The sequence below is a fragment of the Siphateles boraxobius genome, unplaced genomic scaffold (genome assembly GCF_051911475.1).
Source record: "Siphateles boraxobius isolate OS27281-9 unplaced genomic scaffold, OSU_SipBor_1 1, whole genome shotgun sequence".
Classification (NCBI taxonomy): Eukaryota; Metazoa; Chordata; class Actinopteri; order Cypriniformes; family Leuciscidae; genus Siphateles; species Siphateles boraxobius.
The window spans coordinates 21,879,835-21,903,899 of NW_027508699.1; the positions used below are offsets into that span (position 1 = coordinate 21,879,835).

Below are 24,065 nucleotides of genomic sequence, written 5' to 3' on the forward strand. Positions count from 1 at the left end.
TTACATTTTTTACATAATATTTTTTAAACTTTTTTATTTCATTTTGATATGGTATGTAATATTTGATGAATTATTAATATAATTGATTATTACTATACTATATAAATCTTTTTCTTTTTTATTATTTTTTTGCAACAAAAAAAATCACAAATAAGTGTTTCAAACTGCATTCAGACATTTTTGATAAAAGATTTAAAAAAAAATTAAACTTCAAATAAAATTTAAGAATTAATTTGTCCCGAAATAGTCAATAAAGGAGCTTCTTTTACTTTCCATTTTACCATTTACTTACAAATAAAATATTTTATTTTTAAAATAATTTCTGGCCCTATCCTGCATTCTGTTCATGGAAAGTGTTACATACTGTACATTGTAATAGAGGTAGCTCAGACATTGTAATAGAGTACTGTACATTGTAATAGAGGTAGCTCAGCTGGTCTGTCCTAGTGCGAGGTGGGTTTCTCTACTGTTCAGTCTCCACACAGAAATAAACGTGACTCAGAGATCCCACTTCAAAGTGCACTTGAGGTTCCCGTCCCAGTTATCATCAGTACTTCCCTTTCCTTTTCATTACAAATAAACCTAATGAGGCATGAAATTAAGTTCCATTGTCAATGGAGTATTTGAAAATTAAATCGCAAGAGAACATCACCACGATGGCCTTTAGATGGACCAAGCAACCTTTTTCATGCGCATATCCTTCCACTAAAACACTTTTCTTTACTTTTGTGAATTTATTCTGCAGAGCGTAGCACTTAGCACCCTTGACTTGCGCATTCATAAAATGCACTATGATGTGATGGCGGCCCTGGGCTGCTTGGCACACTCACACCTCTACAAACACACACACAGGTATATGTGCTGCCAGTACTACCCAGCTGTGCTCCAGCTGCACCCGCGCACCGGCCCAGGTTGTGATTTGTGCTGGACAAGAATGACGTAATTAGCTCACTGCACACACACACACACACACACACACACACACACACACACACACACACACACACACACACACACACACACACACACACACACACACACACACACACACACACACACACACACACTCTCTCAAAGGTGAATGCACTGCAATGCAGCACACATCCCAAGTTCAAGTGGAATTTGAATTGGAATGAGAGGAAGACACATTTATTGAATTGTGATTCAAAGAAATTCAACAGGTGATGTATTCTAAGAAATTAAATGTTCTTCCATCCTGTTCCACAAAGGTTAATTAAATATGATGAATATACATATACAATTAGGCCTGTACGAAATATGAATATAAAAACTAAATACAAAGTTCAATAGGTGGCATTTCACTCATATACATATCTATCTATATGCATCCATCTCTATCTACATCTATCCATGTCCATCCACATCTATCTATATCTACCCATATCTATCCATCCACATCTATCTCCTTATGTATCAATATCTATATTTTAGGCTATGATTACACGGAAACAAACTGAAGAGAAAACGCAAAAGTAGCGTTGCGTTATCACTTTTTATTCTGCGTTTAGACAAGCGTTATGGGGGGAAATCTGCGTGCATATGGTGACGCAAAAGTGTGTGAAATTCAATAGTAGGCTATGCACTCCAGGCAGCTATGTGGCAATGTGAAGCACAGCCACACAACAACACCAAGTCCGCGCGCCTGTGTACAACCTTCCTTCTACTTCTCTCCCTAGTAGCGCAAAATCAAAACATGGCGAAGCGAACAGCATAAAAGACTCTTGTACGTATATCAGAGCTGCTAGGGCAACTTGAAGGAAATAATCCGACATGTTGGTTGTTATTTTCCTGTACTGGCACATGCCTGTGACGTAAACGCGTACGCGACGAGAGCCACCGTGAGCAGATTTCCGTTTTTACCCGATGGTGAAGCGTTTTTAAGATTTTCACTCTATCTATCTGTCTATCTGTCTATCTATCTATCTATCTATGGCCCTGTCCCAAATGGCACAATCCGGACTATCTATCTATCTATCTATCTATCTATCTATCTATCTATCTATCTATCTATCTATCTATCTATCTATCTATCTATCTATCTATGGCCCTGTCCCAAATAGCACAATCCGGACTTGTGGACTTCCTCACTATCTATCTATCTATCTATCTATCTATCTATCTATCTATCTATCTATCTATCTATCTATCTATCTATCTATCTATCTATCTATCTATCTATCTATCTATCTATCTATCTTGAATTACCTTTTCTATCTATCTATCTATCTATCTATCTATCTATCTATCTATCTATCTATCTATCTATCTATCTATCTATCTATCTATCTATCTATCTATCTATCTATTGCCCTGTCCCAAATGGCACAATCCGGACTTGTGGACTTCCTCAGAGTCCACACTTCGGTGACGTCATATAGTGCAGACCTATGGCCATTAGCGCGAGTCCGCGAGGGCGCATTGAGAGGTATTTTTATGACAGACTCGATCGTCATGCCGGAAACAGGAAGAAGGTCTCAGCTCAGACGTCGAAGCTGAATAAACTTAAAGGTCATCTCATCAGTCCCTTTATTAGAAAAATATCACAAATATCATTAAAAAAAAATTACAGTCATTAGCATCGAGAACAGGATTTATTTTATTTTCCCAAATCTTATGTCCATGTGAACTACACAGCATGCTTTTACAGTTCTATAATTGTATATGCCACCTGGGCATTAGAATAGATGTCATGGTTATGTAAATGATCAATACAGTTGTACATAATAATAAATAATGTTCGATTTTAACACAACATTAAAATGTAAATGAGTTTAAGAAAAATGTATAGGTTTCAATATTCATACTACGTTTATATGACTCGGTAAAGCATGACATTCGGTTCTATTTATGTAATGAATCATAATGCGATTGTATTATTTAACGCGCTATTATTATGTTTGAGATATCAACCACTGGTCGATAATGTTTGTATAAACTGAAAGTAACAACTGGTAAAATCTACGCCTACATCATAAAGCCATGTTAACAGTCCGTGAGCGAATTCTCCTCCCATCCGTTTTCTGATTTCGCAAGGATTCCTGGGCATTTCGCAAGGATTCCTGGGCATTTCGCAAGGATTCCTGGGTAGTTAAAGTGCCTGCATCTATCTGTGCCTGCATCTATTTGGAGCCTGCATCTATGCGGGCTTCGCGGAAGACCGCTTCAAGGGTACAAAGGGGGCGCTGCTGAGTACACTTCAGAGCGTTAAAATGCTAAATGGGACGCCCTACGGACTCGTAGACTTGTGAGCACGCGCAATTTAAGTCCACAAGACCGAAAGTCCGCATGAAGTGCGCCATTTGGGAAAGGGCCTATCTATATATATACACATACAGTATCCATGCATCTCAACATCATTATGCATCCATCCATCAAACTAAACTTTCAAGTGAATTAATTTGTTCAAGTACATTCAAATTCAGAATTGCAATTCTGCATCCTGTTTCATAATGAATTTCAAATCAATTACAATTTAAAAGGCATTTTTAATTCAAACACACAACCCTGGTTTAAATACAGGATGTTCAGTAAAGACAAAGTGAAAACCTTCTCTTAGACTATTCCATGCCAACAGTCATACATACAAATTTTCTGCAAGAATTCACATAAACAACCAAATTTTACAGGTTAGTATGAGTGTGGATATGGCACATCAATGAGAGCGATGCACTGCATAACTGATACCAGAGATGAGAAAATTCAAGAATCACCAGGAATAGCCTACATCTACATACTTCGACAAAAACGTAAAAATATCTCATACATACCGAGATACTTTGCATTGCCAGTTGCCACTCAAACTTGCAATGGGGTCTGGTTAGCTTAGATTTGCGCCGCTGAACGCGTTCTGCATTTACACCTCATCAAGAGTGGCGTTAACGGCTTCTTTCTGCATTAAGAGAAATCTGGGATTTGTCATTCCTCCCAGACACTTCTTAATCCTCGTCTCTGTGTGCATTCATCTCCCTCAAGTTTGTAGCGGCCTGCCTTCTCAGCCACCAATAAACGCTGCATCCTCTCTAAGCCTTGAAAAGCTCTGAGGGAAAAGCCTGGATTGAGGCTTTGCATTGTTTACTGATGACAGTTTCGACCCATGAGCACAATTCTCACAGATAACTGAACCACTGCAGGAAGCAGAGCAGCATTCACATGTAGTCCACCTCTGTGACCACACAAATATTGGGTGTCATTCACTAATCATTTGTGCAAAATGCGTACTTAATAATAATAAAAAAAGCTTCTCTGTCAAAATCGTAACAGGTGTGTAGTGTGTGCACATACTGTAACGCGTCATTTTCTTTTGCGTCATCTGGCGAAATTGTGACAGTTAAAACAGAGCTAACAAACTACAGGGCTTTTGTTAAAACTACAGATCAAACTTCTGCATTTTGCGGATCAACAGAGGAACGGGGCCAAAAGATCAAAAATGCATTATGGGTGTTACGTAAAGTAATACCAAGGTAACTTTTGCTCTCGGGGTCCCCCTACAGTTGGGAAACAGTATTGTCCTCTACTACTGACGTAAACTCTGTCATCCTACATGCACGTGCATTTGTTGACAACCATGATAGCCCTGAACACTGTAGGAGGAGGTCACATGCAGTTGTTCTGCTTGCGTCGTGTGTGAAATGTCTTCATCCCAGGTAAAGTGCCATATATTTCAGCATGTCATATGAATATAATTTCATGGGTTTTATTTTTTTCTAACGACAAATGATCGCGATGATCACGTTTACAAGCCAGCGTCATTATAGTAGCCTAGTCTATTGGTTACCGTTTTACTGAATCTATATGATACTTCAATGCAATCTTTGAGTGGTAGATAATAACCATATATCGTCAATATTATAATATCAAGCTACCATAAATGAATCTGCAAATTTTACAAATCGATTTGCATTATAGCTTGAGGCAAGACAAATAAATAAATATCACAGACACGAATATGATTTTGTACATCTTATATATTTACTTGCAAGAATGTAGCCCCTACCAAACTTGTACACGCCGTTTAGACATAGGCTTTCATTTGATTTTTTTCTTTGTACATGTTGAGTAGAATACACTTTTAGGTCAAACATTTGCTATTTGCATTTCATCGATTGCAAAGTTCAAATCAGAACGAGAATGCTAGCGATAGCTAACCATCAAAAACTAGAATATCGTTTACTAGCTACCAGATTGATAATTCGCTACTCTACTATCATTACTTGATTCATGAAGATAAACGGAGGATAAGATAGCTTCCGTAACATAGTCAGGCAGACAAAAAAAAACAACAAAGAGATGGTATGCAAGCAATATACTTACTAGTCCAAAAGCATGAAAGCCAAGTCTGCATCGGTCGGGCACCCTTCCTCCTCCTTCAGCTCACGCCAGCGAGAAATCGCTGGCCCAATGTTGATCCTTGTTCTGCCTTTAACACGATCACTTTCTCTTTTTCTCTTTTTGCTTTGCTCCGATAAAACCTTTGCTTTCTTGTTTTTCTATGCTGCTTCGGCCATGACTATAACATTTGGCTCGCACGTCCGAAGGAAGTGGCGGTGGTGGTGGAAGTGACGTATATGCCGTAAAGCAGTCGAATTTTGTAGTTCTCTTTGTTCGCCGGTTACTACCCGAAACCCGAAGTTTAAAAGTACGATTAAAAACGCTACAGACCCCGTCAGGCTATGGCAGACGTGTCATTCAACCTATTGTAAGTCGATGTACCATCACAATAGACTTGGAAATATATTATGAAGGTTGAAAAGTTACCTAGTGTTACTTTAAAGTTTTTGGCAAAAAGAAACGCCACATCACTTTTTTGTTGTTTGTATAGTCATGTATCACAGAATAATTTTTTTTGTGTGTTTCTACTGAATAGACAGCCATGTTTTATTAAAAGCCCATTATAAGCACAATAAACATAATTTCTGTTGATATAAAATATGTAGGTCTATGGTCACAGATATTCGGTGTATAATACTAATCCTACTACTATCCTACTATCCAAGATTTTCTGTGGATTGGATTGGAATTATTTTTATTGTTAATGATGATGACAAACAGTTTAGTTTAACACATTTCATGTTTACGTCCACCAGGAGGGATTTTGCTGCTTTCAATTGGTTTTCAATTAGTTATTTATTTAAGTTATTTATGAATCATTATTTCGGCATGAAATTTTCATTTCCTATTACCACACATTTCCTCTCACACTGTATAATGAACATTTTCTAATATTTACATGAAATGTCTGTCCTCACATGAGTGAGTATATGAAAAGATGTATGGGACAGAACACTCAATTAATAAAAGCAGCCTGGACACTTTCTTGAAGTCATTTCGAGTTCATCCACGCAGAGCATTGCACACTGCAAATGAATCTCAATTCACAAGCAAACTCGCATTTCTGCCTCTCTTTGAAACCTGCAGCCCAATGACACAACATCTCAAATGACCCATATCAGACGGTAAAAGCATAATCAAAACCTAGAGAGCAATTAAGGATATGCAGAAGGGTCAAAGTGATTTTCTGTGTATTGGGATTCATAATAATCAGAGCTTTGACCCATTAAATCAGTGCCGTGATGAACTCCTGCGTGCTTTCACTGCTTGAGGGAGAAACTCCTCTCAGTCAAACTATGTGGCAACTAGTCTAAAACAGCAGGCATCCTTTAAGTGGAGCAGATTCAAGAGGTGTGGGAAATATATTTAAGAGCTCTCCAACAGACTCAAATGAAATGTTCTCCTTGTACATTGAAGCATGGGTGATTTGAGAGACGCAAAACTGCTTCTTTCCTTATTTTCTGGATTGAGTCATTTGAAAAGTTAAACATTTCTGCATCCTGTTTTACTGTGACCTACAATATGCTTCCTTACATAGTAGACAAAAAAACAGTACGTGAGCCAAATTCATATAGCATTTAGGAAGCAGTAGTGAAAAGTACCCGGATGACATACTACTTACAGTAAAGCAACGCAACTGACGCAGTATGTCACATGACAGTGATGACATAGTGGATACCTGATATACATCCGAATTTCATTTATCCTACCCATATTCAAACTATTTAGAACATACTTTATTTAACGGTCGCAAAGTAAATTTCAAACCAAATGTAGTACCTACTTGTCAGTATGCGACTGTGACATCACGCTGATGACATCACTAGAAGCTGCACCATCAAAATCCAGTCTCCCAGAACTGATTCTGCACTATACAGACACAAACTTATATTCTCAACAAAGCAAATAAACAAGACAGCCTGTTTTGGCAAAAACAGATTAACGCAGGTAATGGAGAACAAGCGCCATGTCATCAAGTCAATGTCTATTGCCATGGAAACAGAGTAATTGTCTGAGGTCCACCAAGTCTCTTTTTCTGCATCATCAGATTATTCCGTCATTTATTCTTTATTTTCGGCTGCTGCTTTACATCTGTACATCTGTTGTGTGATGCACAAACTGTGCTTTAATGCTTAGATATACTATCATACTCTGAGAAACATTTTGCTGGTACTGCAGTCTGAAACATGTTAAAGCATTTTAGACCCGGGGTATTGAACTATTTTCAGGCGAACAATCCCTTGGTAGAGGTAGAGGTAGAGGTAGAGGTAGAGAGGTAGAGGTAGAGAGAGAGAGAGAGAGAGAGAGAGAGAGAGAGAGAGAGAGAGAGAGAGAGAGAGATGAGGCAGGGACCTCCTGTTACTTATTGTATAAAATTGAATGATGCATGTTAAGCCTACCTTATAAACATATAGTAGAATATTAATGCATTTGCATATTCTGTCATGATGTTAACTGTACTCACTGATGCTCACTGTATAATATACATTATTGGTGCACAGTCAAATGCTTTAAATGTATATAATGCATATATCTGATAAAACAAACATCACTCACTCACACACTCACACACACCTATGATGCGAAGAGAGCTTAATGGAGTGAGTGTCCTGATATTTTTCACTTGATTTCAAGCAAAAGATCAAATGAGGAGTGATGGGCCATGGAGAGCTGGGCAGATGCTCAATGGACTGGTCATCAGTTGCATCACACAAACCATTACCACTTCTGTCTCCACAGACACACCTGAGATCAGCAGCTCATTTGAAATCGCTTGACAAGCATGGTCTTCTAAATGAATGTAAATAAAAGTGTAATTAAGGTCAGTTTTTTATCAATATAATGCCATGAAAATGACCTCAAATCTAGGAGACATTGACTAAAAGTCACAAAACTAATTTTGATTTAATGGAGTTCTTAATCATATTATAATATTTCGTGCTTAGTGTACCCAATACACAAATATGTTAGATTATTCTACTGTTCAAAAGTTCAGAACAATTCAGAACAATTTTTTTTTAAAGAAATTAATACTTTTATTCAGCAAAGACACAATCAATTGATCAAAAGTGACAGTAAAGACATTTCTAAAGTTAGATTTCTATTTCAAATAAATGTTGTTCTTTTGAACTTTTAATTAATCAAAGAATTCTGGGAAATGTATCATGGTTTCCACAAAAATATTAAGTAGCACAACTGTTTTCAACATTGATGATAATAAGAAATCAGCATATCAGAAAGAATCATGTGACATTGCAGACTGAGATATTGGCTTTGCCATCACAGAAATGAATTTCATTTTAAACAGAATCTTATCTATAACAAACATATCTGTTTATACTGGAGGGAAAAAAACAATTGATACAAACAAGCCAACTGTTGGCATACAGATCAATAATAGTGACAAAATGATTAATGTGCACAACATTGCTCAGATAATTAGCCTTTAAATATATTTGATGAGAGAATTGTGAGTTTATATTGAAATTTCTGACTTTCGATTGCAGACTTTGTTGTCTTGGCAAATCTGAGACACACTGTTGCAATCTCTTCTGAAACTCTAAGGAAACATACAAGATTATGGGGCCTTTTTCTCAGGAAAAAACATCTGAAAACCTAAAGACACTGATGGTCATTTATAAATGTCCTTTCCTACAAGTAAATCTCTGGTCATACTTCATATCCTGATATCTACTCATACTGGCGATGAAATGGTGCTAAACAGTAAGATGGATTCATTGTCAGTGTTTTTCAGTCACTTTAAGCAGAGAGGTTGTGAGGGAGAACGGCACGCACCGCCTAACAAGCCAGAATGTGGTAAATAATGCAAGAGGTGGCAGTCAGGTCTCTCACAGCACGCAATGTTAAATATTCATCCAAGGTGGGCAACCCACGCCGGGCCTTGCTCGTAGTTGTGGCATTAGAAGGATCGTTCCCTTGTCACCAGCTCTCAGCCAAACAAAACAAAGCGTTATAATGCAAACATGCACCTAGAGAGCATCTAAAAGCACCCACAATACAAGGTAATTGGGCCGATTTTGGACCCAGTTCTCCCCTTACGACATTCCTAGGTAAAGTCGTGATTATCTTAATGGTTCTACAGATTATCTTATCAGATTTCCCTGTGGTGTGAGGTGTGTTAAGAGTGAATGAATCTACTCGGAGGAACGTCGGGACACACCGATCTTTAATCGTAAAATTAAGGGGGACAAACGCGCAAACACTCTGTAGATTGTCACATGGAATCAGAAAGCGAGCTGATAAGCGAGATGGAAGCATAACACAACTTCACCCAAACCGTTTTCTTTTTTCCCTGCAAATTTTCTGTAAAACAGTCCAAAACACTATTATCGTAATTTATTCTTGGCCATTGTCCGCCACGTTTGTTTACTCTAAATGACGCTTGACCTTGAGAGATTTTGCCATTTCCCATGTTCACAGAGAGAGAGACTCGGGACTCTGGTTGATTGGGAATGGAATCTGTTAGGCTGCGTGTACACTGAGACAGATTGGAATTTGTTGCACATGTGTGAGCACAAACATCCGCACGAGATCCGATTTTTCCGCATCCAATCTTAGCCACTTCCAAATGTGTTTTTTAATCAGATACATAGACTATCCGATATTTGAACATCCGATCCGACCTATGTCAAAATACGTATATGATTCCCCCTTGAATTCCAAGCCACCACAAGGTGAGGGTGACACGTTTGCCCACATAGATAGCTTTTTATTGCCGTATTATGAAGCAGATGTGCCGGTATGCGCTTGCAGCTTTTTTATTGAGGTGGGAACTTTATAAAGGAAAGAAATTGCATGCACACAGAAACATTCAGGAGCGGCTTTTCTCTCTCTCTCTAATTCATTAAAAAATTTAATCTCACAGCGCTACTTTATTTCACTTCAGAATTCTAGATCTAACTAGCTACCGATAAGAAAATTAGCGTTATTTTCCTGTATATATCCGTTCGGTCAGATTTTCCACTGGAAAACATCCATGACAGCTGTTATCTTGTCCATGATGGAAAATAATTATTGCCACTTGACATGAATTATATAAATAATTCTAATAGCACGGTCATTCAAAACCAGAAGGTATACCACACCACGTCCATAGTAAAGCGATCACTGACAATCATTTAGGGCGGGAATTAACGTAACAGATATCGGATGCCTGTCTAAAGTGAATGTAAACAGGTGGGCCAAAAAAATCTGATATGGTCAAAAGATCGGATCTGTTAATTTAAGGTGCTCTAAGCGATGTCACACGTTTTTTAGGCCAAAACATTTTTTGTCACATACAGCCAACATCTCCTCACTATCCGCTAGCTGCCTGTCCCCTGAACACAATGTAAAAAAAACGTGTTCTCAGACACCCCAGGCTCCTAACCCGCACCACGAAACATATCAAACTGTTCCAGCCAATAACCGATAAGAAGGATTTGGGGGTGGGGTTTGGGGGGTTAGTGCGCGGATGAGAAGGAGAGAGGGACTAGCTGCCTCCGTTTTGTTTGACAATACTTCAAACGTCAACAAGAAGTGACGTCACCCGACATCGCTTAGAGTGCCTAGACAAACAGTGTAAACGCAACCTTAGTGTGTGATGTGCTGTCTTGGTCACAACACGGCACTCCACACACTGTTTACTGTTCCTCTCTTCTCAGGTAACCTGACAAAAATTAGGCGAGAAGTAGCAAATGCGTTAACTAATATTAGTTAACTATCAGCATCTTGATCTTCATCTGATCACCGTCCACAAGCTAATTTTTCAGAGAAAGCCATCCTGAAGTCGAATCCCAGAGGATCTAGATACGGTAGGGCACAGAGCTGTTCTTTATTGACTTTGGCTGCTGAAGGGAGCTCCATTTCCACCTTCTCACTTATTTTCAGCTTAGAGTGAAGCAAAGGCTGTTAACATCCTGGTGTTGAGCCCCAAACTGATTTTTTTTCATTATTATAGGGTTCATCAGAGGTCATCTACAGTACATCCTTCAAAAAAGTACAGTTCAACAGTGCCATTCTCTGCCATTTCTGTCTGAATGTGTAGCAATTTCACGGATTAATTTTTTATTTTATTTTAACCTCTAGCAATCAGCAATAATTATTTACCACCCACATATATAATCAGGGACGAACAGTGTATTCAATACAAAATTAGACACAAGTCAATAAGCATTAAAACACAACGGAAGACATAAAAGCCTAAGCATGTAGAGTTGGTTTAAATTGCAGGCACATAATGAGGACCAATTATCATCTAATCTGGATCATACAACATACCTAGAGGAAACAAAAGTGGGATAGATATGCAATATCAGACTTCATATCCAACTGACACGAACTTACCACAATAAAAACACCAATAAACTGACTTCCTGATGAAAAAAATGATTAAGTCTGAGCTTATTCATAGAGTTGGATTACATTTATAAAAATACAAATCATTAACATATAGCCTAACACCCTCAGCCACCAGTCAACATTTCTCAGATAAGAGAAAGGTGAGGAAAGCATCAGTCCACAAACGCTTCCACTCAGGTCCTGCAAATATACATTACAGATGGAATCATTTGAACTTGTTTGTTAAATGAGCCATGCTCACAATTATCATTGTATTTTTCAACATTAATTATAAATGTGCGGTTGGGATGTGGGTGTGAGAGAAGACATGACAATTGAGGTTGGACTGCAGGGTTGCATCTGGTGAGATGCCTCCTGATGTCTCCTCCTCTAAACACCCACTTCAGAGAAAACAGGTCATCAGCAGCAGCACATTGAAACAATGGCTGCCGGTGAGACCTGTCATGCCCAGGGCTTCGAGCAGATGCATTTGGACGATTTACTATCTGAAAATTAGAAACCAGTTACTTTATTCTACCCTGAGATATACTGTCACCTACTTGCATCAGCCTGAGCATTTGGGCCCTCCAATGTTCATCACTTCTCAGATTATTAAAAGCAAGAATGTATCTTGAGAGATGACACAGATTCTCTCTTTACAGCTCTACAAAGAGGGGGAAAAAATCAAAAGGAGCCTACAAAGTACTTTAAAATGTCTCAACCAACAACTGTAGCATTTCATCAATATTTATCAATAGTGACAGGGGAAGACATAACAGCCAACAGGCTTGCACAGAAGCATCAAGCCAATTCAAACCAGGGATTTTTTTAGACAAAGATATACTCTTTAATTTGAAATGAATGCTGTTCTTTTAAACTTTCTATTCAACAAAAAATTCTAATGAAAAAACAAAAACAAAAAAATACATGGTTTTCATTGGGCAGCACAGCTGTTTTAAATATTGATTCTTGAGCACCAAATCAGCATTTCAGAACAATCATGTGAAACTATGTAATGGCCGTAATAGCATAACAGCAATAAATTACATTTTAAATGTTGAGGTGAGGGGGGGGGGGGGGGGGGGGAGGTGAAAATACTAACGTGCTTAAACTATTAAATTAAAATAAAAAGTGCTTTATTTATCCACATTTGGTTTTGTCTTATCTTGTCCCTCAACAAGAAGGCTTCTGCAAAAAGCTTATTTGCTGGATAATGTCTCTACATATTCCTCTAAAATCTTATAATATGACCACCAACTGCTAAGCTGTTTGGTGTCTCTGATGCTGATGGAATGAAATGACCCCCTCACGTACTCTATTATCCTGTTTCTCACTGGAATTCCTGTTAATGGCACCGAAATTGAGCTTTGTTAAATGTTTGTATTGTTAGATGTGTATTAAAGTGCAATGAAAATTAGATTCTCACTAGAAGTTCATAGCCCAGCTGCAAGCACCTAAACACAGATCTGATCTCACTTACCTCATAAGTAAGCAAGGCTGCTTCAAGACAGCCTGGAGTAATCTTTGTTCTTAAAGAGGCTTTAACTTTGATACTGCCATTTTCTTTTTATTTTGTGATACTAAAAGTGATAAGCTTTTATCTCCTCAAGCTTGGTTCAATCAATAAAGATAAGTATATTTTTGCCTTGTAGGTTTCCACTACTACAAACTAGACTGTTTTTTTTGCTTTTTATGTTTGCTTTTGTTGTATTTTGTTTTGAGTTTAACATGAGTGCTATTATATCCCCCCATTTTGATTTACTGTTTCATGTAGTGTAATTCATGACAAGTGCAACGTGATTAAAAACATCTGATCATTAATACTCGCCTAACTGGGGTGTTGACATCTTTCAGAGAACGCACTTCACAGAGGATCTCGGCTTAAAATAAGAGCAGAATTAAGTGAGATCTTATGAAATTAGGCACAGTGTTCTGCATGCATAAGCGTGATGGCTCATTAATTCGACCCTAAAGTGTAAATTCTGGACTGTTTGAATGCACGTTCCTCCATGCCGATACCTGCCAACCTTGCTTCTAAATGATAGGCTACAGTACATGTTTCCTTTACTCTCAGTGAGATGTGGCAGACAGTGTGGGTGGGAGGATGTGTGACATGGATAGAGCTAAATAGCAATGGCCTGGTTCAGCTGTACCATTTGTTTGCATTGCTATACATAAAATCACACTCATTGGCATATATCTCCATGTTTAACTTAATATGGTAATTTAGGCTGAGTTCACTGGAGAGCTGTTGCTTCAAAAGGAGCCTCTTAACAGGTGAGATAAGGACCCCATTTTACACCTTTGCTTCATAACACAAGCAGTTACCCAGCTAACTAAGAACGTTTTACTAATCTTCCCATTATGTTATGAACACATTATTTCTGAATGTTCTCTAAACATTTAAAATGCCCAGTTTTTAAAATGCTTTAAAGCGTTTTATTTCTTGGTTATGCGAACATTAAGGAATCATTGATTCTGTTTTATCATGTTTTATCATCCAAACATTATAGGAATGTTACTTCTGAATGCTTTCTGAAACAAGTAGTAACACTAAAAAAAATTTTAGATGAACGTCCAGTTAAAACATTTCAGAAAAAAAACACTCCATAAATATTGTTTTGAGAACATTATTCAAGACCAGAAAACTTGTTCTATTAATGTTACTGTAAGAATGTTTGTTCACAACTTTAAGAGAACCTTGCCAGAATGTTAGCTGAGCATGTTCCCTGTTAGCTGGGTGTTATCCATCTTTGGTTACTTTCTGTATTACATCAATACTATCATCAATAAAATATTAGCTGAGCGACTGCAATGAAGTGCAGTGTCTATGTGACCTGCACCCATGTTCTTTACCAGACGAGTATATGGTCATCGTGGAGGTGAAAAGCATGGGGCGTTAAATACAGCTGTGGATAATAACCCCAGTGCCAAGTAGACTCCTACTGTGTGACTATAAATGCTTCATACTTTATTCAGACCCATATAAATACATATACACAGCATGTAGTCAACAACAAGTGGCAAGCACACAGTGGTTTGATGCATGCTCATTTGCAGTGCAATCATGTAGACCATAATCAGCAAGAATTCACATGCAGAAACACGTATACAGAATGGCTTTCAAAATTATAAGGGGCTTAATTAATTACCTGCAATTAAAAATAATTAGCTTGTAAGACATATTAAGGAATAAGAGAGATTGGTTTATGTGTAGATATGAATTTCATAAATATGAAGTGGTCTAAACTAAAGTCAGGAGATATGAATTCCATCTTATGTCTACTAAAGGCCAATTCACACAGCTGGTCGGCATCTGTCGGCCTTCGGCATTCTTCAGAGCATTCGCAGCAGATAGATGCAAGTGCAGTTATGTACTGAAGCTTTGGAAACAAAACCAATGGTTCAAAAAAATATATATAAAAGGGATGTGAGCAACGCTACGCATATTTCCGCCTTCCTTTGCACTGTCGTTAACAAGCAACGGGGTAAACAGCTGCTGCTTTAATGACGCAAACACACCGCGGTTTGGACCCAAATAATATAACATGAGTTTACACAGTCTAGCTGGGGCAGGGGGGAGCAATTGAACTCTGGTTCGGACCAGGCAATCGAACCAAGTGTGAAAGGGTTAGTTCACCCCAAAATTTTAATTTTACCATCATTTACTCAACCTCAAGTCATTCCAAACTCATGTGACTTTTGTTAATCTTCAAAACACAAATTAAGGTATCTTTAATGAAACTTGAGAGGTTTCTGTCCCTCGATTGAAAGTCCAAGTAATCAAAACGTAAAAGATAAAAACATTTTTATAAAAGGTGCAATAATACAAATCCATATGAATTAAGCTAGGGCTGTCACAATTTCTCGATTAAATTCGAGTGCTGGATTAAAAAAAAATCCTTTTTAGCAATTTACCCGTGTCGATACCGGTCTTGTGCCGAATTTCAATTCCCTGCCAAATTATTACCCCCCTTGTTGAAGTCAGTACCTGATTGCCTAATCCCCCCCTCTAATCCTAACCCCTCCCCCACAACGAATCCTAAACCTACCAAAGCTAGGGGGGGTAATAATTTGGCGGGGGTCAGAATTCGGCACAACACTGGCAAAATACCACGAAGTGGTGCATTCCACGGATGAGAATCCAAGTCTGATGAACAGATACGATCGCTTTATATGAACAGATTTAGGGTGTGCTAGGGTTTGGTTTGATTAAATTGAACTCTGGTGCGATTGCTCTGTTAGTGTGGTTCATTTGACTAAGGCCCCATCCACACTACTAGGTTTTAGTTTAGAAACGCAGACCTTTTGCTACGTTTGCACCTCCCGTCCACACTAAAACGCCAAAAATGAAGACCTAAAACGGAGAAGTTTAGAAACGCTGCCGACCCCGTTTTGCGTTTTGAATCTCAGAAGGGCGTTTTAGTGTAGACGGGTCAAAACGGAGGACTTTAGAAAAGATGACGCAGAGGCTCACGCTCGGCTCTCCGATCGGATGACATACAATGGAAGAAAATGCACAACAACAGCCTGGACTACCAGTTACGTTAGTGCAAGTAAATTCTGCATTTCACAATAGTATAACTGCCTACATGCGCCGGAGGCAAGCTATTATTCCAGCGATCTGTTACAGTTCCCGTGTGCAGCGGCGGTATCGACCGTACATGGAGCGTCGTTTTGAGTTAAGCCGGGAAGAACCAGCGCATGGTGGGATAATTTTATCAATGAAGTTGTAACGTTACTTACTGAAAAATGGTGCGAAAACTTTTGAATGTCCAGGTTGTCACTTATCAACCTCAGCGAAATCTGAGGAATAGTCAATCCGTTTCCTGTTTACACCGGCACGCGCATGCCCAGTGTAGGTGAATGGTGACGTGATCCGCGTTTTCAGTTGTTTTAATATGGACGGAGATCAGTTCTAATACGCAGCTAAAACGCTGGTGTGGACGGAGATAGTATTCGTTTTAATTCTCCGCTTCTAAACTAAAATGCAGTAGTGTGGATGGGGCCTAAGTGTGAATGCTGCCATCTGAACCCTGGTGCACACCAAGTGGGCCGAGAGCATTGAAAAGATGGGTCTCGGTCGGTCTGCTTCCAAACAAACTCGAATGCGGTTTGACTGAAATATGAACGCAACACGAACCAAAGACATCTAAATGAAACAAAAACAGGATGTGATGTCACAAGATATGACTCTAAAAAGGACAGAATGCTCAAGCATACCTGTTTTTTCTCGTCATAGGAGATACGTTGCCCATCACAGTCCGGTACAGGCATCAAAAACGCTTTCTCCTTGCAGCAGATCATCGTTTGTGTGTAACAGAGCTGTGTTGCTTTGAGCTGTGTTGTCCTGGTGCTGTTTTGACTTTACACAATTCAAGCTCTTCACGAGCGCATTTAGCCCAGCACACATAATTGTTTTTGATGTTTGGTAAGTTCGGTAGCAAAATACATTAAAGCTGTTCTTGTTTTGTTTGGTATCTTTGGGATCAGTCTTAAAAATAACAGTGTGAACGCTAAGAGAGAACCAGGATAATGTTTGGTTACACTTTATTTCGATAGTCACTTTAGACATTCTCCTAACTATAAGTAACTTTTCAACTACATGTCAACTAACTGTCATTAGAGCAGTGGTTCCCAAACTGTGATCCGCGGACCACTAGTGTTCCGTGAGGGTACTGCAGGTGGTCCGTGGAAAGGCAAAATAAAATACAAAATAATATTTTTTTACCTTCATTTTACCAGGAAATTCCCATAAAAAAAGTAAAAAGAATATGTAGGCCTATATTGATATAAAATTTAAATTAAATTGTCAAATTATTGTGTGATTACTAAAATAGGCTAGTGGCCTATTTCGGATCGGTGGAACAACATGTTCTCTGAAGAGAAAAGAGGCAGAGGCAAATATTTTGCCATTATATTAAATATTTGTCTGATTATAATTTTACCAACAGTAATTCTGGATTGCCTCCACCAAACAAGTAAATAGGAAATAAGCAAATCAGATCACTGGGCGCCAAAACAGCAGTATGCGCGCAAGCGTGAACCACTTGTGTTTCTTCTTGCTGTATCTTTTACTGGGGTCTCCAACACGTCGCTCGCGAGCTACCAGTAGCTCATGGCCTGATTGGAGGTAGCTCGTCAAGGGGCCGCTCATATATCGTGTCTTTTGCACTCTCAAGTTCGTTATTTCATGTAGGAGCACGGCAAGCGCGCTCATAATTGAAGCGACGCGCTCATTTTTTCCAGGTGCAGCGAGATGAAAGCACCTCAACTTTTCATAATGCCGCAAATGCACCACAGTTCATGTGACAAGAACAAACCAATCAGCTTAATCCTTTCCGTAAACATTGAAAGCTCAGTCAACATGAACAATGGGGGTGCACGTGCACCCAAACACTACGGGTGTTTTTCTCTTCTCCGTAAATAAATCTTGTAGCAGAGCTACAGCAAGCGTTTTTCGATGGTGGAAATCTATTAGCTACTAAAACTTCTTTGTCGTTGTGGAGAGCGCGCATAGCAACGACAGACAGCATGGGAAATCGGACCGAATTTTACTATTAATAATAAAAGATTGCTAATGTGCATCAATGTAAATGTCAAGTAATTTATCTTTTTTTGACTCATTCTTTTTATAAAAAATATTTAAAGGCTGAAACATGTGAGGTTTATCTTTTTATAAAACCTTTTTTGTGAAAAATTATTTAAAGGCTGAAATATGTGAGGTTTATCTTTTTATAAAACCTTTTTTGTCAAAACTTCATTTGAATTTCATTTTACTATATGTGCCTATAGGGGTGGCAGGGGTTGGCGGCAATGTAAGTATCTGGATATTTGCCGTGGTAAAGGGCTTCGATTACCTCTCTCTTTTTTAACCATACATGTTTGCATCCCTGAAATGAACTTGATTATGCCCTCGGGCGTTTGAGTAAATAAATAAATTAAAAATGTGGCAGCCGTTGTGTGCAGTTAACTTTCTTTTAACAAGCTGTTGTACTGATGTGATGACCAGTTACAGTTTTAGTGCTAGTAAGCCTATTTAGAGGTGCGGATTAATTCAGGTAGGACTGTGTGTAGGCATATTTTATTATGTGTATTATGAGGTGGTACGCAAAAATTCTTGATTACAAATAGTGGTCCACACACACAAAAAGTTTGAAAACCCCTGCATTAGAGTATTAGTAGGCTGTAGTAGACTGTCAGTAGACTGTTGGGTTATGGTTAGGTGTTAGGGTTTGGGTTAGGAGAACAAGTTGACTTGTAGCTGCTAAGTTACTTATAGTCAGTAGAATATCTGTTGGGGGACCAACAAAATAAAACAGTTAGCAGATATTAAGCAGACAGTCTACTAATACTCTAATGACAGTTAGTTGACATGTAGCTGCAAAGCTACTTATAGTTAGTTGAATGTCTAAAGTGGACTATCGAAATAAACTGTTACCTAATGTTTTCTTTTTCTTTTGTCCAGACCAATAGGTGTAACTACAAGTGTAACGCAATTTAGGTTTTTATTTACATATAAAGAATTATCAACACATACATACACATATGGCAAACACTAAAACGTGCAAATTCATTGTGTACACACAACAACCAATGATGTTTTCATGTGACATGCACAAACTTCCATGTTTACCATATGTGATGTGCTCTGTGTGTCTTAGGTTTATATATATAACCCTATAAAGAGATACGGTGTCAGAAATGCCTGAGCATCTTCCTTCAGATCATTTTAGTCTTTAATTAATTTTTCCTGCACACTGGGAATACATTATTATATATTATATACATCAATATACGACAACTAAATGTAGACATTCACCTTGCACAATCAATTTCCAATTCTATCACTTAGCCTGACACATTTCCTTTGTTGAATATCAAGAACTTTATTAGTGAAGCAAGCTATTTTTAAATTGCTTTTCTTTGTGAGATGTCCCCAGACTGGTGAACCTTTGCACAGTGCCACGTGCAGCGCATGTCTCAACAATCCTCCCCCTCTGAGAGAACACATTCCCATCACCCTAAACAATGTGACACAAACAGGATGACACCAAAAAAGAAAAAGAAAAATAAGCTGCCAAATCGGAAAACAAAATAATACTTATGGTTTGCAAAAATAACCAGGATTTGGGCTGTATTGGTGTGGTTGTGGCCTAGGTTTTGTGAAGTGGGCTATTAAGTCATTCCATTCAGCTTTCCCACTACTAGCTTATAATTAATTAGCAAATAGCAACTCCCGCCAAACAACATTATTTAAACTCAGAGCTGACTGGACACAAATATGGCAGCCCAAACCAAACCAGCTGTAAGATAGCAGATTGCATCCATTCTACTCTGAAAATGCCACATCTGTAAGTAACGACAGCGCCACGTGATGTCATAATTGTGTCTTTAAGGCTGAGCACAAAGTACCTCGTCTTTGCAATCATTATATTATATATTAGACCATAGATTTGATAGCCTCATTCCAATTTAGCAATTGCATATCCTTTGCTGTTTGGACAGCATCCACATACAACCCTCAGGGTCAAAGACTTTATATCACTCTATTGAACAAGCTGATCAGAACTCATTCACCCTGATGTTCTGACGTTGTGAAACTGAATAGGTTTCTGTGATCCCGTTCATTAGCTCTGTCACTGATGTAAGCATTGAGTACATCTATGGGCAAATTGATGTATTGACCTGCAAAGAGAATGCAACTTCATGGGTGAGCCAATAACCTCATACACCGTAAGATGCCACCAGGGAAATATTTGCAACTACTTTTCATACAAGGCGATCAATCACCCACTAATAGCATTTAGTTCTCCATGAGGTTTATTCTCAATTACATTAATAATGGATTTGAACTGAACGAGTCAATGAACGTCTACACCATTCTCATGAACTCTTCAGTCATTCAGGCTCGTTTCAATCCAGAAATATTTTTTCATTGTCTAAGTCAGGTCACCTAAAAATAAAACACTACAAGTGCTTACTTTCCTTGTTCTGTTGCAAGATAGATACCAAGCATTTTATGCCAGATCCACCATGAATATGAGCATGAGTTTTACAGTGAAAACAGGATGATAAATTAGCTCTCCAGCCTACACAATGTGTGTGTGTGTGTGTGTGTGTGTGTGTGTAGGCCTTAACATGTCAACCAGTCCAAACTCAAGAACATGCTTGGAGTGAGTCATTCAACCACGCTGCTCTAAACAAAATATGTGATGCATTATAAAGAGGACAAGCAATACATACGCGACCTCAGCTCTTCAAATCACAAGTGCCATTGAAAATAATAGCTTACCTCCAGATTTGTCCGAGCTGTAAGATGTGAATGACGGACTGCAACAGCCAGATACAGAGGGAACAGGATGCTGAGCGTGTCTTACTATTCCGGGCTGCAGTAGCGCTGTTGCTGCTGTTGCTTGTGGTGTTGCTCTTGCTCGCCGTGGATGCCTGTCTTTGAGGCGTAGACGGGTGGGCTCCAACATCTCCGTGCGAAGCGGAGCAGCTGAGCAGCTTCCCGTCCATGTGGGAGCAGCTCGCCGCGCCGCCACCGGAGCTCTCCTCGGTGCTGAAATCATGCACGAACCATCGGAAACTGAAGACCTGCACTGAGAACGAGCCGAGCACCACAAAAAATAGCGTAAGCCCGAACCACCAGTAGTCGCGGCGGAGGTAATAGTCGACAGAAAGCCAAACATCAGTGCCCACATCCGCGAAATACACCGTCACTGCGGCGAGGATCCACAGGCAGTCCCAGACCGTGTATTTCTGCTGCTCCCTGCCGAGGCGGAGACATGTCGAATTTGAGCCACAGCACCGCGACTCGCCGTTAACGAAGTCCGCCTCTCCGGTTCCAGAATCCGGCTGCGATCCCGGAGCGAGCCCTTGAACCGAACCCGAGTGATCCGAATTCTGCAAAGGCGTAAATGCTACATCGCTCTTTTTCATCTTTAGCACCCCGTCGGATTTCGCGGCCATTATAGCAGCTTTGTCTTCCCACCGTTTTCGCGTCTTCTCCTCGGCTTCTCTATTCCAGGCGAAGAGACACTGGGCTGGGCGACCTCCTCTTCCGCCAGCTACAGCGCCGCCTGCTCATAACAAAGCAACACTTCCTTTCGGTAGCGGGTACGAACCATATGCTCTCCCATGGCTACTTAAAACTATGACATCATTGCTTTGCAACTCTTCTTCAGGCGCACATCATGGTGTTCAATATCCAGCTATTGCAGCACAGCCTTTTGCTAACTCCACATTCGTGCATAAAAAATTATGTCTACGGCAGCGGTACATTAAAGATGTCACTGCTCGGTTGCTATGGCATTTGTAAACGTGCAGTTTCGATTCGAATTGCACCCAAAATTGAACACCAGAGCGGAGGTAAGCGGCGCGTTAAAAAGTAAATCGCTCCTATAATAAATAGCCTACTAGGAAGCGTAATTTGTGGCGGTTTTCTATTTTTACGCGCTTCACATGCAGACACTTTATTATACCTAAACCGTCTGAAAAATGATTTTAGTTACAAATATTCTATATTTCTGTGAATTGTATTCGTTACATTTTTAAATTACTTTTGACTTTTCAAACCCAGATGGGGACGTTTGTAGGCCTATTTGTTTCAGAACATATGTAAGCAGTTGTACCAATGCTAACATAATATTAATAATAGCCTAATAATTATTATTATTATTAATATTATTATTATATAATTACATGTTATAAATGCAATGGATTTCCGTTAAAGATGGATTTCCGTTAAAGTTGGATACGATAGTTATCCATCCATTTAACAGTTGCTGAAGTCATCGAGCTTACAACTGATTTGTCCGTGTTTTAGTAACAATAAACGTGCAGCTTCGACGTTCACAGACAGACTCAATCCGTTGCGTTGTCGGTAAATAAATATAAGCCGTATTGGCACGTTTAAATCTAAACAATGGGCATTTTTGCCGCCAGAAAACATAGGCTAAATAAACCTGTAAAAAATGTTATCTTCCAAACGCGTTCTCGTCTTGTATAATGGATAACGGTTCAGCACCACGGAAAGTTCCCAGTCTCAGTTCATTATTATATCTCATTGTGGGCCATGCAGAAGGTCCGCCATAAACAACGAGTCGCGTCTGAGCTCCATATATCACTACGGACGCTCCACTACCATCGGGCGTATTGTGTTGGGTGGGCTAACTGGCGTCATTACTGGATTTATTGGCACCCTTGAGTACGGCGCTGTATTGTCGACACGCCCTCTGCTCGCCGGTTACACTTAAAGCGAGTGACTGCTTTGAAAAACAGCTACTCGAGTGACACACACTGAATGATGTTGCACAGGATCACATGAATTATTGAGGCACATCGCCCACAAAAATACGTTAGAAAAGATAAATCAGCGAGGCTCTGACGTAAGCAGCGCTAACACTGATTGCCATAATCTTAAACACCTCAGGTTTTAAACTTCACATGCTGTTTGGGATTGGGCACTGGAACAGATGGCAACAAACAGTCAACATAAGTGGGCTGTCGTGAATTGACTTCAATAATAGACTGGCAACAGAGATTAATTACACAATATATATAGACTATCATAGCCTACGTCAGGCCAACGCGAGATAGAGCATTTTGACAAATTTACAAAAGCTAACTTTGTGATTACTGGATTAAATACTGCTGAAACTTTTGAAACAACAAAGTGAGAAGGACAGAAAACAACAAAGTTAGAGGGAAACATTTGAATATTACACATTTTTACCAGCTTTTAGTTCAGCATAAATACAGCCAGGCCCTTCAATGGCTTAGCCACTCTGCCTGTGTGGTACCTGAGCTTCAGAAAGGGGTAAGCAGCCTGTGGTGGCTTGTGGGCAATGTTTTAGCAGGTCCATTTCAGGCCCCACTGACACACAGACTGCTGTCACCTGTTGTCAGTGCTGGGTAATGATTGAGATGTAATCTGGATTACTAAAATTCCAAAAATAAAGTACTTGTAATTAGATTATTACATTTTAAAATACTATTAATCAGACTTTTCTATTGATTACATGAATAAATGTTCTTCTCACAATGGCAATATATTATTCCCGATTCATTGATTCTACTTCTTTGTTATCTTTTAAATTTTCCTTTCTAAAAAGTCTACTGCTTATATGTTCAGAAGGTCTTCCAGGTTTGTAAAATTGCACACACAGACCCGTCACTGAAAACTGAGACCCGCACAGCATTTGATCACTGGATTTACAGAAATCATTCACTTTTATGAAGCGTTTTCTCAACATTGCATTTCTAATCAGCTCCTGATGAACAGTAATTATTATTTGGACTCAGTGAGTCATTTAACCATGTATTACTGTCTTTGGAATATATATATATATATATATATATATATATATTTT

The 24,065-nt window shown here is 39.0% G+C and overlaps 1 protein-coding gene across 1 annotated transcript in view; it reads right to left on the reverse strand.

The window, feature by feature from the left end:
* The window catches only part of xkr4 (XK related 4), an 82,052-nt gene extending 59,229 nt beyond the window's left edge, over positions 1-22,823 (reverse strand). Inside the window, exon 1 of the mRNA XM_077228997.1 lies at positions 20,984-22,823. Within this exon, the coding sequence (XP_077085112.1) occupies positions 20,984-21,663 (680 nt within the window). The 5' untranslated portion in view covers positions 21,664-22,823. The remainder of the gene's footprint in view (positions 1-20,983) is intronic.
* Between the last annotated feature and the right edge of the window lie 1,242 nt (positions 22,824-24,065).